Source organism: Carassius gibelio, chromosome A5 (assembly GCF_023724105.1).
Source record: "Carassius gibelio isolate Cgi1373 ecotype wild population from Czech Republic chromosome A5, carGib1.2-hapl.c, whole genome shotgun sequence".
Lineage (NCBI taxonomy): Eukaryota > Metazoa > Chordata > Actinopteri > Cypriniformes > Cyprinidae > Carassius > Carassius gibelio.
In genome coordinates this window covers 29799133-29819121 of record NC_068375.1, presented here as the reverse complement: position 1 = coordinate 29819121, position 19989 = coordinate 29799133, and the positions used below count along the sequence as shown (strand labels likewise).

Here is a 19989-nt window from a genome sequence, read left to right as displayed (position 1 = left end):
TTTTCATGCTGAAGAATTCAAGAATATTTTGGATGACACCCTCAGACTGTGTGAGATTTCCATCTAGTGGCCATTTTTTTTTTTTGGTCTAAACGCTTGTGCATAAAAAAATGGATGTACTTACACTGTTATAAAAAGGGAGGGAGGTTTTAAAAAATGACTATATTATGGAAATTACATTCTTTAAACTGCAAATTAATGTTCTGCTAATTAAATGATCTTTAGGTGAATTATAAGTAGCTTGTGTCTAAATTATTGCACTCTTGGGCCACAGTTTTACATTTAGATGACTGTTAAAAATGACCCAGTTTACATTAATTCTGTAGTTTATTCTATAGTTGGGTTCCTGTACACTGCAAACTTCATACTCAATGTCCTCTAACATTTATTGTATGATTTTATAAGGGTAGTTGGTTATACTACAGCATGGTGTTAATGCACACGTCTTTCTTTTCATCTGATGCTTTGTAGACAGATTTCACTTTCATTTGACACCATGTAAAATATTTTCAAATATCTTAGCATGAGCTAGCGTCACTAAGAAGGTACTGAATTGCCGGTGCATGCGCTCTATAATCATTTCTAAAAATCTTATCTTTAATAGTTAAATAAACTTTTGTATGTTCACTCTTACTCTACATTGCAGAAGAATCAAGTCCATGACACACTGAGAAACTGAGTCAACAGTTCTCCTACTTCCTGAGCTTCAACAGGAAAACGAGGTAAGTTCTATTTCTACAAGTCTAAAAATTGCCATTTTGTGTGGCCTTAATTGAGAGCAAAGTGTCAACCAAAGCACTTCAGGTTTTTTTAACAGTGGATTATTATATATTAAACATGAATTTGAATCTTATAAGTTAAATAAAGGAGAATAATTTTAACAAGGAGAAATGTAATATTTTAAAATGTCAAAAAGGAATATAAATTAATGTCATTGGGATATCAAATGTTGTATAATCATTGGTCTTGTGACTTCAAATCCCCACCCCACTTAACCTCACCTCATTTCCCAGTTACACAAAAGCATCATGAATTACTTAATTGAACACTCAAGACAACTGAAAGTAGTTTAGAATGGTTATTATTAAGTGTTTTTACACATGGAATATATAACTGGAACAACATTAGATGGAAGCATTTAATCGGGGTGTTTCAAAATAACAGTAAACATCTCTAACTTTTTACAAATTAAAAAAAAAAATAAAAAAAATCCCAGTTAGAAAAATTCATTAAATATCTGATGATAAATTTACATGACATAGAAGAAAAAAGGAGAGAGAGAGAGAGAAAAAAAGTTGCTCATTACTTTCAATTTGATCTACTTTATCACGACTCAGTGTTGGGGCTCAGTAAGTAAAAAGAAAGAGAATGATGGTTAAAAAAAAAAAAAAAAAAAAACACCAGAGGTGTAAAGAATCTGGCCTTGTGAGCAATTTGAGAGCGTGTGGCTAAAACCCAGGAGTATCTCGTATTTCTTTACCATTCCATATTACACCAACCGCTGACATTACAATCAGCATCTCAATACAGCAAGGTAGAAGCATGCAAGATCTTGCTTAGTTTTTGTCATTGTCTTGTAAATTCAACAGTGACTTTTGAGAAAGTAGTATGGGAGGAACACTGTAAAAATCGCATCACAGGAACTCGTAATGAACACGTTTTTATGGGTTTTACAAGAGACCGTAACAAGAACAGAGCTCAGAATAATCATGCATCGTTACATTACAGATGTTAAACAAACCCTGAATTTACAAGATTTAAAGAAATAATTCACAACCTCATTTTACACAGAATTACAAAAATCTTTACAAAGAGGCTGCAGCACTGCCATTAACGCGGATTAGCCACTGTGCTGTCACGCCCTCAAATGATCTGAGAAAACATGATTTTGTAAAAAACATGAAGTGAAAAAAAAAAAAAAATTGGTTTTAAAAATTGAGCTAAAAAGAAAATTGAGCCAAAAATTCCATATTACAAAATTAAGTCTAACATTTAAATTAAACAAAAAAGGAAGCATGTTTTCTGCACCTCTGTGTTAATACAACTTGTTAAAAGCTTTAGTAATTGTCCAAAACTTCAAGAAGTTCCTGAAACCTCAAGGCCACAGAATAATCTCCTCTATAAATGCAGAATACCTTTATCACTAGACGTCATGAGATAAAATATTTTATATTCGATTAAGATATTCGATCACGCATCTCATATATTTTTTTACTTTCTTGTAAAAAAAAAAAAAAAAAAAAAGCAAAAAAAAAAAAGCATAGTCATACCGACAAAACAAAAATGAAAGATGTGAACAAATCCGTTTTAGAGACAAGAACTCTATACAAAGAGTGCAGTATATTAGACCTCAAACTTTCTACACCATTCGAGGTGTGAGCTAAATTGAGCCTGCAAATTCAACACATTGAAAAGACAATCCATCTGTTGCAAAACTAGACAATTAAAGTCCCCGAAATGCAGTAGGTTTTAAAAGAAAATCTGAAAACAAAAAAAATCCTGGGGCCTAAAAACAGCAAAAAAAGAAAAAGACAGGATTCCTTCCAAGTTAATGGTCTGCGTATAATGTACAGTGGGCTGAATGCAGCCCTTTCAACAACCCCTGAACTGGTGTAATGGTGAGTCCCATTGGGCAGATTCCACACTGAAGTGGGGTTTAATGATTGGACTGAGGGATTAGTCAGCCACATCTGTACTTATTTATATCCCTGCTGATTCCAGGCCTGCCCATAGACGCCGTAAGTGGGCATCTGCCAGCCGTTGGGCACATACTGACCCATCTGCTGACCATTGCCATATGACTGACCCCACTGTCCGTAAGGCTGGGCCGCATAGGTGGGTTTATTCTATTGTGGAAAAGGAGAAACAGTAAGACATGAGTGTGCAATAGAGCAGAGGAAAGGTTTCTGAGAGTTCAAGAACAAGGTGAAGGGTTACCTGGGGCATTTGCATCTGTTGCATGGATCTTACATCAGCCGTTTCTTTGCCCCAGTAGCACTTTACAATGTGGCCCTCAATGCAGGTCCCATTTACAGACACTATGGCATGGGCAGCACCCTCATGAGAGTCAAACCTAAAAAACAAATGTGCTTAATTTACAAGTATAAGCAAATGATTTAAAGTCATAGAGAAGCAGTATGACATACCTCACAAATGAGTAGCCTTTCTCCGGGAAAACCCTGATCTCCATTATCTGCCCGAATGGAGAGAAAGTCTGTCTCATCAGCTGATCTACAGGGAATCAGAAAACACATTTAAAATATGAATCGTTCAAAACACATTTCATCTAGCTCTGCTTGAAAGCCTTTTAATTGGATTTGACATTTATTCATTTACTGACAGGAAGCAAATCCGTTTTAAACACCGACTAGGTCTTAAAACGCCTACAATATTTAAAGAATTACATTATTTAGACAAACCTGAAAGGCCAGAAGCAATGCCACCACAATAGACGGTGCAGTTACTAGGACTCGACTGGTTCAGAACCTCCTCATAGGACAAGTGTTTGCTGCTGGCTGCTATAGATCAAAGAGAGAGAACCTTTTAGAGTAGTAGAACACAAATAGATGACATGAATAAAAAGAAATTACCCATAATAGGTGGTTCACATAATAATAATAATAATAATAATAAAAAACCTGACTACCTAAGACATGAAATGAGAGACCAAAGGAACAGTCAGATTATACTGTTTAAACTGACTTGCCTTCATTGTTTGACTTAGGAGCTGATGGCTTCCTTGTGGCCCAGTTTGTTCTGATCTGTCTGCCTCCCAGCCACTGACCATTCATTTGCTGAATAGCATTTTCTGCATCCTGTCAGTGGCATCAAAACCAAACAATAACAAAACATCAATAACAAAAGCCATAGACAGAAAAAAAAATAAATAAATTACATTCATGTTATCCTGCTCAAACAAAGTATAAGTTTGCAATCATGGCACTTAACACCAAACACTTACCCATTTATTAATAAATGAGATGAAACCATATCCTTTAGATTTTCCCGTGGCCAGATCCTTCACCACACGGGCATCACTGCACCAAACACATCAACTCAGTAAGAATCCGAATTAAGACAATCTTGCTCAGATTTGGCTTGAATCACATTTGGATTACAGGCGCATCTCAATAAATTAGAATGTTGTGGCAAAGTACCTGTATTGCTGAATACATTTAATTGTGATGATTTTGGCTCACATTTAACAAAAACCCACCAATTCACTGTCTCAACAAATTAGAATACTGAATTTTGGCCTTCTGGAAAGTATGTTCATTTACTGTGCATGTACTCAATACTTGGTAGGGAATCCTTTTGCTTTAATTACTGCCTTAATTCAGCGTGGCATGAATGTGATGGCACTGCTGAGGTGGTATTGAAGCCCAGTTTTCTTTGACAGTGGCCTTCAGCTCATTTGCATTTTTTGGTCTCTTGTTTCTCATCTTCCTCTTGACAATACTCCATAGATTCTCTCTCAGGTCCGGTGAAATTGCTGGCCAGTCAAGCACACAAACAACATGGTCATTGAACTAACTTTTGGTGTTTTTGGCAGTGTGAAAAGGTGTCAAACCCTGCTGGAAAATGAAATCAGCATCTTCAAAAATCTGGTCAGCAGAAGGAAGCATGAAGTGCTCCAAAGTTTCTTGGTAAATAGGTGCAGTGACTTTGGTTTCAAAAAACACAATGGATAAACACCAGCAGATGACATTGCACCCCAAATCATCAAAGACTGTGGAAACTTAACACTGGACTTCAAGTAACTTGGGCTATGAGCTTATCCACCCTTCCTCCAGACTCTAGGACCTTGGCTGCCAAATGAAATACAAAACTTGCTCTCATCTGAAAAGAGGACTTTGGACCACTGGGCAACCGTCCAGTTCTTCTCCTTAGTCCAGGTAAAATGCCTCACACGTTTGCCTTTACCCCAGCCTCAGTCCATTCCTTGTGAAGTTCACTCAAATTCTTGAATCGATTTTGCTTGACAATCCTAATAAGGCTGCAGTTCTCTCAGCTGGTTGTGAATCTTTTTCTTCCACACTTTTTCCTGCCACTCTTGGATGCTTGGATACAGCACTCTGTGAACAGCCAGCTTCTTTGGCAATGAATGTTTTTGGCTTACCCTCCTTGTGAAGGGTGTCAATGATCATCTTCTGTACATCTGTCAGATCAGCAGTCTTCCCCATGATTGTGTAGCCTAGTGAACCAAACTGAGAGACCATTTTGAAGGCTCAGGAAACTTTTGCAGGTGTTTTGAGTTGATTAGCATGTCACCATATTCTAATTTGTTGAGTTGCCACGCCAAACTGAGGCAGTAATTAAAGCAAAAGGAACCCCTACAAAGTACTGAGTATATCTACAGTAAATGAACATACTTTCCAGAAGGCCAACAATTCACTACATTTTTGTTAAATGTGAGCCAAAATCATAATTTAAAGAACCAAAGACTTAAACTACTTCAGTCTGTGTGCATTGAATTTATTTAACACACGAGTTACACAATTTGAGTTGAATTACTGAAATAAAGGAACTTTTCCACTAATTTCTAATTTATTGAGATGCACCTGTACACAATATTCTACTTACGATATTTTTCCAAACGGAGCAAAGGCTGCTCTGACATCATCTGTTGAGATTTCTGGGCTCAGGTCACCGACAAACACGTGGAAATGATCTATAATAATGGTATGACGAGAAATTGTTAGATATTTAATAAACCATCAAGCAAAAGATAACTTTTTTTTCTCTTTACAGTTTGACCACACATGCATCCATTAGCAACATTCAAGAGGTCACTTACTGCTTGTGTCTTTCTTCTGACTGCCCGGCATTGAGGCCCAGTTAACTTTCATATCCTGTGAAGGAAAGCAAAGCAGAGACTGGCAGTTTAAGACAAGCACCAGCATAAAACATCATCTTCATTTTACTTAACCGCATAATATGGCGAGTCTCCAAACGCAGAAGAAATAATCTGACAACAAAATAAAACCCTGGTGATCACTCAGGTTCAAAGAAAAAGGGACTATTAAAAAACTCTGGAATTATTTTCTACATAGTAAAGAGTCTAAATAGCAGACTTACAAAGAAGTGACATTATCAACTTGTATTACTCCTCAAATGGTCCTTCATTACCTGTTGAGGATAAAATATTTGCACTGAATATATTTTTGCCAAGGCTTTGCTAAATTTGAAGCCTGGTACTGGTGTAGACGATGATAAAACAAGACTAGATGTTGACATACATGGGGGCATTCATTTTGTACCCAAAAGATGATTCAAAAAGAAAAGCAACAACACATGCTTTGTGGAATTTGAAAAATTACAAATTAGGCACTTCAATAGATCAATAAAGGATTCTGTTGTACTGCAATGACTTTCTGGATAAATATTTTCTCATTTGATAATGCTTGAAACTACCAATACAACTGTAATATTTTCAGCTATATTTAAATATTACTATGTTAAAGCCATAAGCTAACACTGTTTTTACTTATGACTTGTTTACTTTGCATTGTCAGATTGCAGCTTCTTACTTTTTTCCAATATGTAAAAGCATCAACATGCCAAAGATAAGACAATGTTTTATCAAAATAAAATTATATCTTTAAACAGCATAAATAGACTAAATACTTGGTCGACATACATTAACTTGAATGTTGTAAATGGTTGATGGAATGAAGGGATTTAAAAAAGATTTGATGCACAGGTTAAAAGCAACTTACCTGTAAACACTATAAATGCACAAACTAAAGATATTCAGCATGATATCGCATTAACAAAGCTCTGACCTGACACATAAGGGGTGTAACAATTTCCATATCCATACAAACCATATCCAATCTACTTTTGAGGGTGCGTCTGCAGTATTTTACCTTTCCTAAGATCTTCCTGCCGTTCATGGCAGCCAAAGCTGCAGCCGCATGTCTGTTCTCATAGAACTCCACAAAGCAGTACGGGTCATTTCCTGCCGTCTGAAAAACACAAAATGAACTGGGTCAGAGTCAAACAATGATCTTGGTTATTTACAGGTGTCCAGGGTTCCCGCTTTAGTTGATCAATTAATTTTTCCATGCCCTTTCAAAGTCCTTTATGATTAGTGAACAAGTTTTTTTTATTTGTGCAATCATTAAGATCATAGACCATTTTGTTAACTGAAATGACAATTTGTTCAAACTGCACATTACAAATTTCAAGAACATTTTACTCTACACAAGAGCAAATACACCTGAACAGGGATGGAAATATTAACTACAGAAATGTATATGGCGTTTTGAGATTCTACTAAGTTCAATGGCTTTTCCAGGACTGAAAAACACAGCTTAAAAAATTATTTCCAGTTTTTCCATCACATAAAAATCCCTGGATTTCAGATGATCTTTGGTCAACTCACATCAATTATCATTTTACAGTTCTTGCAGGGGCCGATCTGGGAGAACACTTGCAGGATGAGGGCCTCCGTGACGTCCCTGGAGAGGTTCCCGACATACCTAAACACACAGAAGAGCACAGCACACTGAGAAACACCGTCTATGCGTCGCGTTTTTCCTCCATCTCTCAAGCCAGCCTCACATTCCGCGGGGTTTCTTTTCTGCCACGTTTTCAGCGCACGAGAGCGAACAGCTAACATGATCCAAAGCCTCTATATATGAGAGAATCCACACATAGTAAACAAGCTGTCTGATTAATGATTTTACACCGGAGTTAAGTGTAATAAAAGGGATATGATAACATTTAAGCATGTTTTTCTTTTTTTTTAGTTAGCTCATTGGGTAACGGAAACTTAGCTCTACAAACGGAACTTGTGTGCTGGCAAAAGCCCCTTCTGCGCCGTAATTGGTCATAATGTGGACAGATTAGTTCATCCATTTGTACATAACCGGATAAATTAACATATGATTAAGGGAATAACTGTATTCTCCACCGCTAAGTTACCTCTGCTAGGCTCGGTTTGGTGTTTGTGTAGCCGGTTTGTGCTGTAGGGACTGAAAACATGGACGCCCATATAAGACTTCATTTATAACATAAAGAGAGGTTAACGGACTTAATGGACTCTCGAGCTGATTATCTAAAGTTTGGCGTGCTGCGCTCGCGACCTATGGACCGCTTAACTAAACGTGTTTAGAGTTTGGCTTCGTGAAGTGGCCGACTAAACTACAGCAGCACTTACAGTGTCTTGGGCTGGTCCTCGTCCATCATCATCATCATGGTGGTGGTGAGAAAAAGGTTGACGCTTTGATTAAAAACTGCTCTGTTTTAACGTTCGAGTTGATGATGCTTCAGTGATTTTAAGTTGTTAGTTAACGCGAATTTACTGGAATAACTTCCTCTGACGTTACTCGTGAAGCGTCATCACACGACGTTGCAAGCGCTCTTCTTTAGCTCCTGTTGTTCCTGAAGAACGAAACCGATTACTGCCCCCTGTCGTCTTCTTTTTTGTGTGTATCTGTTTTTAAGAGAGGGGGTCCAGCGAAAAATCGGCAGCTGTCAGCAGGAAGTGGCTGTCACTGGCAGCAGGAAGTGGCTGCCAATAAAACCGGATGGCAGCTGTCGCTAATACCCGGAAATTGGAGGAGGCTGCCAGCCGCAACAAGACAAATAAATAATTATATACACTTACGATTATGTTTAATACTTTTTAAAATAAGTATAAATGTCAGTATTGTATATTATTTGATTTAAAATATTGATCAAATATAAACAAAGAAATAAGATCATTTTGCTAAACGTTAATTTCCAGCTGAACGTTTATGCATGCATCATTGTTTGTGTGAAATAAAACAATTTATATTTATTTATATACGAGAGTGGCACTTACTGGGTGTATGTTGTATATTTATTATAGGCTATATACACAAATTACTGAAAAGAGAGAAATCTCAGAGACCTTTATTTAAAATCATAATTTGCGGTTATATTTGTAGTATTTCAAGAAACAACTATATATATATAGTATAAAGTAGCTGTTAAATTTGTAACTGGGTTAGTAAGTTGTCAAAGTCAGTGCTTTACAATGTAAACAGTACAAAATATATCCAGTAAGCAAGCAGACTAAAATATCAATCAGAATCACTAACAACAATCCAGAGGTATTTTCAAGACTCTTAGATCAGAACGGTTGAGGTATACGGAGTTACTTCTCCAGCATCTTGCACCAATCACTGTAAAACCCAGGGTGGATGTGCATCTCCCCTCATTTTCCTCTTGCAACATGGTCAAGTCAAGCATCGTTTATTTATATAGTGCTTTAAATAATACAGATCAAAGCAAAGCAACTTTACAGTATTAAATAGAAAAATAGTGTGTCAGTCAATAATGCAGAAGGACATTAGTAAACTCAGTTTGTAGTCAGTTTAAAAGACAGTTTATCATTCAATTCAGTGATGTCATCCTTCAGCTCGGTTCAGTTTAAATAGTATCTGTGGAATCATTTGCAATCATGTCAATGATATCACTGTAAATGAAGTGACCACAACGAAGCAAGCCAGAGGCGACAAGGAACCAAAACTCCACCGGTGACAAAATGGAGAAAAAACAAGGTCTTTACAGGGGATCTGTATCTGGGGCTCTAGTTGTCCTGGTCTCCGCTGTCTTTCAGGGCAGTAGAGGTCCTTTCTAGGTGCGATCCACCATCTGGTCTGGATACGTACTCTATCCGGGTGACAGCAGTGACCTTCGAATAAGAAAGAAACAGATTAATATAATTGAAGATGTTAATATCTATACGATGTTTGATAGGGAGCCAGTACAGGGTTTACAGAACTGGGCTAATCCGGTCATACTTCCTAAACTCTAGCTGCTGCATTTTATTATTCATAAGAAAATGGTGACTTTAATACCTAAATTGCTTTATTAACAGTAGACATGCATGCACAGCCATATTAATGATTATTCCCATTGCATCTTGTCATGTACAGAGCAGTGATTACATTTTCATGCATAACTTGCAAACCTGGTAAGCAGTTGTTGTAAACCTCGTCGCAGTGTCTGCAGGGTGTACATTTTGTTGAATTCCTGACATGGCTCAGACTTGTTCTCCATTTTGTTCCACCTGTATATTGAGATTAGGAGCATGAAAACAGCATTATTACAAAGATAAACATTCAGACATGGCAACTGAGAAATGTAATGTTATGGCACCTTTTTAAACCTCTAATCAAATATGTAAAAGAAGATACTCAGTCAAGCCAGCTGGATTGTGCCCTCTTTCGAAAGGAGTCTGTATACAGTACAACAGACTTCTGAATTTGGAACAAACCAAAGACAGACTTAATAATGTAGCATCACCCCTCCTCCAGGATCACGTAAAGAAGAATTTCCAACAGGACAGCATCTGGCAACTATTGGGTATTACAAAAAAAAAAAAAGGTGTCAGTGCCATGGTTTTGTCTCAAGATGCACATCAGTAATGTTTTTTGTTTTTTTTTCTAAATGCATGTTTACAAAAGCTACTTCAATGTTCTAAATTTAACTACAGCCTAATCCTGGCTTAATCCAAGCCCTGTCTGTGAAACTAGACCTAAAAGTTATAAGGAATTATGAACTGGTCCATTATATTTTGTATAGATAATAAAAAATAAAAAAAATTGTTTTGCATTCACATGCTTACAACTTCAACTGGTACACAGAACAGTTCTGCACATGCATAGTATTAGAGAAAACACACCTCAATAGTGCAAAAAAAAAAAAAAAAACTCTTAAGTTAATGTATTTCACACTATCTCCTGAAAGACTTAACATGCAAAAATATAAGATAGTGATAGTGTTGCACATTTATCTTCTATCATTCCAGTCAAACAACATTCTTTTATATTATTCAATAGACTGTTAACACGCTAACAAACGTTAATATTTAATGGTACCTCAAACGTAATTTTAAGTTAATGGTAGGCCCCTAACGAGGTACACAAACAACGTTGCTACCACTAATTAGATTTCATTGAACAATTAAACCAAAGTAGGCACCAAGTCTACCAAGTCGTTCACCAAGATAACAATTAAAATCAAACTTACAACGCAAAAAAACATTAATTACTCCGATGACCAATTTCTGAACTTACCATTTGATCAATCGCAACCATTACTGAAGCGTTTGGGTGCAGTTATATCTGATTGGTTGCGCCCACGTTGGTCGATACTGATTGGCTCCCACCGAATGGCAGGTCCCGCCTACCATCCGGCTGTCAGTTACTGCCTTCCGGCTGTCAATGGCAGCCACTTCCTGCTGCCAGCTGCCGATTTTTTATCTGAACCCCTGCTGGTTTTTAACCAGTCTGCCCTCATCCCCCCATGGTCATACGCTGACCCCGATGACAGCACGACCGACTCATTTAGGCGAATCGGTTCTTTCGTTTCAGTGATTCTTTTACATTATGTCTTTTCACACGCCTGCTCCCCTAAATCATGTTAACTGCTCTTAACATTTCAATAAAGCCAATATGAGGGCATTTATTATTATTTAATATGCCCCAGTTTATTTTATTTAAGCCATGACTCTTCTTACAAAAATCATTAAAGCCATTCTGTGTGAAACAGGCGAGGGTTACGGCTGTCTGTAACCGGTTATGGTTACATAAGAGAAAAATGCTTTATAGAATATAAAACAAGAGGAGACTAGACATCACCAGATTGAATCTGGGTAACATGAAAGTGTTCTGCACTTGGTTTTCAGTAACTGTGTGCCTTAATCTGATTGTGTATCTCTCTGTTCACATAAAACCAAACTGCTTTTATTTTGTCTAACCTTGAGGAGGCTAGACATGATCATAGGTAATTGGGTACCATTCTGTATAAAATAGAGTAGGATAACATATTTTGGTAACCTTTTAGGCAGGAATTACTGTCTCTGTGTCTCTGAAGCTTATAGCCAGTATGTTAAAACAAACTAGTCTGACCCTCCCAACAGTTAGCAAAGTGAGCCTCTTGCTTTTCTGATTCAAGTTAGACAAATGTTTATGTGATATATATATATATATATATATATATATATATATATATATATATATATATATATATATATATATATATATATATATATCGCGAGAGCGGTTCAAAAGCATGATATGCTGTCTGCTCTCCAGTCACTCTCGCGGTACTTTGATGTCATGCAGCGCCCATGCATCTCGAAGGCCCTTTTCCAAATCTCACCCTAAACCCTCGCGGTTTTCCTCCGAGAAACTTACAAAGTTTCTGATGTAGACTAATGTCGCTTTGACTGTTGAGTAGAGGTCTGCTGTGGAACCCGCTCCAATGCCTATAATGCACTTAGTATTATACACTTGTAACAGCCGTACCCACTTTCTTTAACAACTGTTAACCATGACATAAACATTCATACAAAGTACATGCCTGTTGCTTTCACTGTTTACTGCTACACATCAGAAGCGAGATTATTTGATCTTGGCTACTAATTATGCTGTGTTGGATGTTATTTCACTAAGCCATTCAACAAATAAATTGTTCAATTCTTTCACATCTGAAGCAAATTTCAGTAAAAACGGATTCATGTTGGTCCAATCACACGTAACGTAGACACCGGTTGAGAGGCGTGTTCATCCAACAGATCCCCTGATGCTGTTCTGCGGTGAAGATGGCGGAGAGAGGAGACGGCCATCTGAAACCAATAAACGGAAAACACTTTTGATTGTATGCCGTCTTTCGTACAGCGTTTGTGTAGTTAGGTGAGTAAAATAAAATAATTTTCAGAAAGCACGCTGATAAATACTCCTGTCGACATTTAGCTGATTCACGCGTGGTTCGGTTGAGAAGGTTTGGTTGCCGCACACGGCTTCTTATTTTGGCTAGCACGGGCGAACTAATCGAGGCATAGATCAGTTTTTGCTAAACCAAACAAAATGCGCGCACATAATTTGATTAAAAACCAGTAATGAGACGCAAAATTGCACTTTTTTTTAACATCTGCGTGATGAGATGTAACCATACTGACTTATGTTTCTCCTAGCCGACCAATTAGCAAAGGCCTTCAGAGCTTATGGTCCATAATAAAATCCTACAAATACAGTGTTTATTTGCTGACCTGTTTATTTAGCAACGGCAACTCATTTTTAATTTCGACATGCAAATAAACAGTTCATCAGTTGTGTTGATACTGTTTTCTGTGGCATACATTTGTGAGTTAATAAAAGCTGAATCTGAGAAGTTTTACCATTTTAGATCCAGTTCAGTAGTGCTCTTTGTATGATTTTCCTTTTTCTCTCTCTTTCAGTGCTGATCTGGCCTCCCAGGATGGACAGTGCTTAGATGTGGGCAACGTTTAAGCTGAATGCATTGTGATTTCCAATAATTGAGACAGTGATTTCTAAAAAGCTGTCTTCATTAATGAAAAGAACAATGTAGTCAGCTTAGCATATTCAACCGTGTACATGAATATTGTTGAATAGGAGTCTTAAACTGTGTAATATTCATGCATGTGTTAGAGCTGCAATTTTTTAGCTAAATTAGGCAGACCCCTTCCCACTTGCATTCTCGCATAGTTTTTAATAGAGCTCTTTTAAAAAAATTAAGCATGGATGTCAATGAGATTTTACCTCCCCTCCCATTGGAGCCACCAGACGCAGTATTGGCGGGGAATGATTACATTAAAGCACCTCCACCACCTCCCCTGCAAACGTCCAGTGACGCAGAGGAAATGGACGTTAGCTCTGGTGGTGATGGACACCAACACACCCCAGCAGTGGACAGGGACAAACCGCTCCTCCTCAACAAGCGCACATTGTCCATTACTAGTCACCTGTCAGGTAGTCCTGACCCCATGGACACGTGCCCTAGAACCGCTCGCCATGCTCCCCCAGTTACAAAATTCTTACCTGATCTCAAACTCCTCAAAGACGTAAAGATCAGCGTCAGTTTCTCAGAGAGCAGTAAGAGCAAAGACAGGAAGGTGTTGTACACTGGTTTGGGGCAGGATAGAGATGAAGATCAGAGCCTAGAGGGCCTGAATGGTGAATTGCATGATTCTTTAGAGCAGAGGAGTGTGCCGGGATGCTCGATCATGAGCACTGGTTCCTTAAGGTTAGCTAGAAACGGCGAAGAGCTGGAGACAGAGCAGGAGAACAAGGTTGAGTTTGCCGTGTTGGATGACCTAGAAGACTTCAGCGAGAACTTTCTGGAAGCTGAAGAAGGAGAACCGAGTGGTTTCAGGTCTCAGATGATAGTTCAGCAGGAGCAAGCGCATGAGGAGGATCTGAATTACTCCTACGAGGTAAAATGCATGGTCTTGTTATGCCGCCTTTGATTTTAGTCATTTTCTTTGTTTGAATTGTAATATTACATTGTAATGTAGGCTAATTAAAGCCACCTAAACCTATAAATGACATGATACAAAACATCTCCTGAAATGTGCATCTACCACAAATAGAGTTTGTGTCCTTTATTCATCAGGAAGGATCCTGGAGTGTAACAAGGTGGTCTATTCGAAAGAAGATTTGAATTACAGCTCACAAAATGGGCTTGATTCAAATCTTGACATACATTTAGATGATGAAGTGTCAGTGGCAGCCACTTACTAACCCATCTACTCTTCCAGGAGGACTTTGACAATGATGTAGATGCCCTGCTGGAGGAAGGCATGCCTATGCCCAAGAAGAGGCGTCTGGCTGAAGACAAGTACACTGGAGACAGTGATCACCATTCAGATGGGGAGGCCGGAGTTCAGCCCATGATGACCAAAATTAAGACGGTTCTTAAGAGTGAGCCTCAGAAACTCTTGGTTTACTCCTAGAAAGTTTAATTTGAAGTTATAATGACTGTTGCTACACTGTTAAAATGTTAAGATTTAAAGATTAAGATGTCCAGAAATTACAAAACTACTCAAAGACGATGGGTGTTTTCAAATCAGTTATAGTTTTCTTTACAGGTTTGTAAAAAATGTTGTACTCTTCATGGCTTGGTCAAGAATATTGTAAATATGAATATTAAAAAAGTGAGATTTAAAATTAAAGTTATTATTTTTAATATGCCGATTTGGTGCTCACAAAAAAATTGTCAGAGTTGAACAGTTTTGTGCTGCTTAATATTTCTGTGGAAACGGATAATTTTTGTTTCCTCCCAGGGTGCTTTATTGAATAGAAAGTTAAAAGGTCCAGTACTGATTTGAAATAGAACTCTTGGAACAATGTGAAAGTCTTACCTGTCATTTTTGATTAATTTAATGTGTCCTTGATGGATACGTGATCATTTGAACAGTGTATATTCTGTATTAGACCAAGTAATTTGTGGGGATTTTTATTTTGCTTCATTTTGGTGTTTTTGGAATTTATTTGTTTCAGGTTTTCCGATTATAACTTTTTTCATTTTCGTTTTGTTAACAGTAATACTACATCAAACCATTTTTTTTTTTTATATAGGTCGTGGGCGTCCACCAACTGAGCCATTACCCGATGGGTGGATCATGACATTTCATAACTCTGGCATTCCAGTCTACCTCCACCGGGAAACCAGAGTTGTAACCTGGTCTAGACCTTACTTCCTTGGAACAGGAAGCATTAGGGTAATTGGTTTGACTCCTCTAAGATATGGGACTTTTATGATATTTGTCATATAGTATCATTTCTGCTTAAAAGTTGAATGCTTTGCATTCTCATTTACCTCATCCCTGTGTTCTACTAATTTTCCCCCTAGAAACATGACCCACCAACCAGTAGCATTCCCTGCTTACACTATAAGAAAATGAAGGATCAAGAAGAAAGGGAACAGAATGGAGAGGTGACTCCAACTGCAGAGGTGTCTCCTGTGAAAGCTGGAGATGAAGGCATAACATTGGAGAGAGCTGATGAGCCTGACTCTACTGCCACAGAAGAGCCGACAGGCAGAACAACATCAGAAGATCCAGAGCTTGACCTCATGGAGCCAGGAGGATCTTCAGAGGTGAAGGACAGCCAAGCCAATGACACTGCACAGGGAGCGCTGGGCCAGGTCAAAGCCAAGGTGGAGGTCTGCAAAGATGAGTCCATTGGTAAGAGGCTGAGGCTTCACTCTCTTGAGCATAACTGTTTAAAGTCCTCATGGTTTTTAAACCCTCTCTTCTTGTGACTTGTATCCCAGACATTGAGGAGTTTAGAAGCTACTTGGAGAAGTGCTTTGATTTTGAGCAAGTGACGGTGAAGAAGTTCCGCACATGGGCTGAGCGTAGACAGTTCAACAGGGACATGAAGAGGAAGCAGGCCGAGTCTGAGAGGCCCATTCTACCAGCCAATCAGAAGCTCATCACACTCTCTGTACAAGACGCCCCAACAAAGAAGGGTACTTGTCTGTGTCATTACACTTATGAATTTAGTACACAACAAAACGTGGTGATTTAACAAGACTGACTGTATTTATATTTCAGAGTTTGTCATCAACCCCAACGGGAAGTCAGAAGTGTGCATTTTACATGAGTATATGCAAAGAGTACTCAAAGTGCGTCCAGTTTACAACTTTTTTGAATGTGGTAAGTAGCATAATACGTATGACTAAAATTACAATTGAGAAACAGTTTGAAGCTCTGAAAAAATAGCCAATAATAAGCAAAAATTATTTTGTGCCAAGTTTGCATATGTGCAGTAGCATTTACAATTATGCTAATGAGCTCGCTTGGTGGAAAACTGGGTTGAGATTTTTATCGAGGTTTTTAAAATGTGTTAATGCTGTATGTGTTATAATTTTTTTTATAAATGTATAGAGGTCTTAATTTTTGTTTTCTTTTTGCCTAGAAAACCCAAGTGAACCCTTCGGAGCCTCAGTCATTATAGATGGTGTTACATATGGCACAGGAACAGCAAGTAGTAAAAAACTTGCCAAGAATAAAGCTGGTACCTTTTCTCCCATATATTATGATCTGTAACATTAGCAATGAGTAAATTACTCCAAAAATTTGTTTTACTGAAGAATATATGTATTTATATTGTCATTCTCTTTGTGACAGCTCGAGCAACACTGGAGATCCTCATTCCTGACTTCGTGAAGCAAACGTCTGAGGAGAAGCCTGTAGAGGGGGATGAACTGGAGGTATTGTTCTTCTGAGTAAAATGACCAATTTGATCTTTAGTCAGAGTTTCGTTCTTTGTGGTATTTATGAATGTTTATTTTCCCACAGTATTTTAATCATATCAGTATTGAAGATTCAAGGGTGTATGAGCTGACCAACAAAGCAGGTTTACTCTCACCATATCAGATCCTTCATGAGTGCCTTAAGAGGTATGTTATGGTATAGGTGGTGGCATTTGATTACACAGACAATTCAATATTACAGGAAACGCATCTGTCGTCATGATGTCGTCATGCCTGATTGAAAAGCAGCTGAAGATCTGTTGTTGTCTGTTTTATAGAAACCATGGCATGGGTGACACCAGCATCAAGTTTGAAGTTATTCCGGGAAAGAACCAAAAGAGTGAATATGTCATGACATGCGGGAAACACACTGTACGCGGCTGGTGTGAGTATCTGTGCTTGAAGTTTTATTTAGAGCACTAGAATCACACACAATAAACCTAATACTGTTGCTCTTGATGACTGCAGGTAAAAATAAGAGGGTTGGAAAGCAGCTGGCTTCACAGAAAATTCTCCAGATGCTTCATCCTCACGTCAAGAACTGGGGCTCACTGCTGCGTATGTACGGCAGAGAAAGCAACAAGATGGTTAAGAAGGTCAGCACTGTTCTGTCAAAACCCACTCTGCATTTTAATATATTTAAATATGAGGGGAATATTTTCTGTGGTTGAGAAAATCTGTAATGTTGAATTCTTGTTGTCTTCAGGAGAACTCTGATAAGAGCGTAATTGAGCTTCAGCAGTACGCCAAAAAGAACAAGCCAAATCTTCACATCCTCAACAAACTACGAGAAGAGATGATGAAGCTGGCTGGAGAAAGGGTACAGCTACAAATTTATGACCCCTTCCAGCCAAATCTTGCACTATAGATAAAGAGTTTCTATAGATTAAAGACATCCCATTTGGATGAGCTGATCCCTTCCAGTCATTTTAAAATAAATTTAGTAAATTGACAGCTTTCTAGTGCATACTCATTTGTGTTTTTATATTTATTCTAGGAGGAGGCAAGAAAGAAGCCGAAGATGACTATAATGGAGTCTGCTCAACCTGGCAGTGAACCACTGTGTACTGTTGACGTCTAGCAAACCCTTGTTCAGCATGTTGTGATGGCACATAGCACTGACCCATGGTAATAGTTCTATAACAAAAGGTCATCCTACCATTACTGACTTATGCATTACTTTGGAGTGCAAAATGGCAATACTAGTTACATTTGTATTATCAGATTTATGAGCTCTATTCCCAGTCCAGTTATTGCCCATAATGTATGGGTTCGGTAATAGTCATACATGCACTAAGGGAAGGTAGAATAAGCATTAAATACCTCCAGATGCACTTCTGCTCCTGAAAGTGCACCAATATTGACGGCTGTTCACAAATAATATGCCTACTTTAAGGTAACTCGTACAAATGAAGTATGTTAAATATTACAGAAGCTTTTAAGTTTGTGGCTTTTAGATGTTAATAAAAATGTTGCTTTTTCCCTTGTTAAACTGCACATTCATTTCATATTTACTGTTGAACTACAGATTGCACATGACTGACTGTATCTCAGTACTCATAACTGATGCGTTTGGACAGATACCCCTGTTATTTTACAAGGAATTGTTCCTTTATGTCAGCTTCTGTGGCATGAAGAGTTGTTCATTCACAGGCACGTGAACTTTTTTTTTTTTTTATCTGGGGAAAAATTGGGAAATTGGGTTCCTAGTGGCTTAAAGTGTGTGTGGGTTTTCTTCAGAGGCCATGTCTAGTTCATATTGGCATGTGAAGCATTTAAATGTTGCATTTCATGTGCACACTTCCCTTCCAACTGCTGTTAAGAAATGCACTAATGTTGGAACTATTTGCTTGTGTGAAATGAACAACCTTTTTGAGTTTTTATTTTAAATAAGGAGTGATGCATACCAATTGTTATCTTTACCCGTTGCTCTACTTATTCAGAAAGCACTGCAGAGAAAACACAAGCACAAGTGTTTGAGGTACTGTAGTTAGTTGAGGAACAAGACATCAGGGAGACAGGATGCTTTAGTTATCATCTTTGATGTTATTACATTTACATGCTCAGATATAATCTAGCTCTTGCATTAGAGACTGGTTGGCAGTCTTCAGTAGAAAAAATGGTATATGTTGCCTTAGTTTCTTCTCCTTTTATTGATGGTACCTTGTTTCTAAAGGGAAACGCCTCACTTGAGTCTGCATTTGTAATGCCGTGTTACGTATTTGCTGTGGAGTCATGCTGGCTTTCTTGCTTTGATATTTTAGGGGGAAAAAAAGCATTCTACGCATGTGCTTTTGTTGTTTGTCTTAAATTCTTCGGTATGGTTTTGTGATCATTTGTGGTGGTGGGTGATTGTGCGCTCATTTTATTCAGCTCTTATGTTGGTGTTAAATAGTTTGAACCATATTCAATATTTCACAAGGCAGTCTACCTTAAAACAAAGGCGGTAACTCCGAACCTTGAAAATCAGATCATGTCATTATATTCAATAGCTGGAAGAACAGTGTGAACCAAAGCTTTAAGTCTTATGCATTTTATAGAATATTGCTGTATAGCTATTCATTAAATATATAAACCTGTATACATCTAACAAAATATTAAATAAAAATGCAATAACTGCTGGATAAAAATATGGTCCCTGTTTAAAGAAAACCACCACTTCCCCTGAAACTGTCAGAGGAGAAAAAAAATATTCTAGCCTTAAGATATGACAGGAAGGGTCGGGTCAGGTTTTCTTGGGACAGCGACTAAAAACTGCAGTGCACTGTCATTGAATCTAGTATTTTAGTTTGTATGCTTCTGAATGTTAACTGCGTTTGTGAAGGCACTTTCCTGTTTTCCATGAGCACAAGGCTGCTGCCATACTAAGAGTGCTTAGAATATGCTTTCCCAGTAAACGTCTGGAGTGTACGAGTTGTCCTGTCAGTCTTGCCAAGTGTGTATTAGTTG

At 38.0% G+C, this 19989-nt stretch overlaps 2 protein-coding genes and 1 long non-coding RNA gene across 5 annotated transcripts; 1 reads left to right on the top strand and 2 right to left on the bottom strand.

Moving 5' to 3' along the window:
* Positions 1-1644: 1644 nt before the first annotated feature.
* On the bottom strand, positions 1645-8427 carry LOC128011228 (cytotoxic granule associated RNA binding protein TIA1-like). Of its 2 annotated transcripts, none has more exons than XM_052593423.1 (11): positions 8165-8427; positions 7388-7484; positions 6870-6968; positions 5798-5852; positions 5584-5671; positions 3962-4037; positions 3703-3815; positions 3420-3511; positions 3147-3231; positions 2938-3073; positions 1645-2846 (listed from the first exon to the last, which is right to left on the bottom strand). In XM_052593423.1, exons 1-11 carry the CDS (start codon positions 8200-8202, stop codon positions 2697-2699), a joined length of 1029 nt encoding a protein of 342 aa, XP_052449383.1. In that variant the 5' UTR covers positions 8203-8427; the 3' UTR covers positions 1645-2696. The 2 variants fall into 2 exon arrangements, with proteins under 2 accessions (XP_052449383.1, XP_052449374.1); XM_052593414.1 differs by having other exon boundaries at positions 3420-3518; positions 3707-3815; positions 8165-8424.
* A 504-nt stretch (positions 8428-8931) lies between these two features.
* Positions 8932-11252, bottom strand: LOC128011223 (uncharacterized). The gene is made up of 4 exons (XR_008182509.1): positions 11055-11252; positions 10135-10334; positions 9947-10045; positions 8932-9667 (listed from the first exon to the last, which is right to left on the bottom strand). It is a non-coding gene; the product is annotated as an uncharacterized LOC128011223 (long non-coding RNA).
* Positions 11253-12193: 941 nt separating this feature from the next.
* On the top strand, positions 12194-18532 carry LOC128011198 (microprocessor complex subunit DGCR8-like). 2 transcript variants are annotated; one of them, XM_052593365.1, is made up of 14 exons: positions 12194-12674; positions 13220-14215; positions 14540-14702; positions 15360-15502; positions 15634-15967; positions 16057-16254; positions 16340-16441; positions 16704-16802; positions 16916-16998; positions 17087-17187; positions 17319-17425; positions 17509-17636; positions 17747-17860; positions 18038-18532. In XM_052593365.1, the coding sequence occupies exons 2-14, from the start codon at positions 13520-13522 to the stop codon at positions 18119-18121; spliced, it is 2352 nt and encodes a 783-aa protein (XP_052449325.1). In that variant the 5' UTR covers positions 12194-12674; positions 13220-13519; the 3' UTR covers positions 18122-18532. The 2 variants fall into 2 exon arrangements, with proteins under 2 accessions (XP_052449325.1, XP_052449335.1); XM_052593375.1 differs by lacking the exon at positions 12194-12674 and adding an exon at positions 12746-12762.
* The last annotated feature ends 1457 nt before the right edge of the window (positions 18533-19989 follow it).

Excerpts from the sequence above, each read along its gene's own strand:
- LOC128011228 (XM_052593414.1), bottom strand. The coding sequence starts at position 8,202 with ATGATGATGATGATGGACGAGGACCAGCCCAAGACACT. Across the intron at positions 3,816-3,961 it reads TCTCATTTATTAATAAATGG|GATGCAGAAAATGCTATTCA; the intron begins GTAAGTGTTTGG and ends TGCCACTGACAG. Across the intron at positions 3,232-3,419 it reads CATTGCTTCTGGCCTTTCAG|ATCAGCTGATGAGACAGACT; the intron begins GTTTGTCTAAAT and ends GATTCCCTGTAG.
- LOC128011198 (XM_052593365.1), top strand. The coding sequence starts at position 13,520 with ATGGATGTCAATGAGATTTTACCTCCCCTCCCATTGGAGCCACCAGAC. Across the intron at positions 14,703-15,359 it reads AATTAAGACGGTTCTTAAGA|GTCGTGGGCGTCCACCAACT; the intron begins GTGAGCCTCAGA and ends TTTTTTATATAG. Across the intron at positions 16,442-16,703 it reads TTACAACTTTTTTGAATGTG|AAAACCCAAGTGAACCCTTC; the intron begins GTAAGTAGCATA and ends CTTTTTGCCTAG.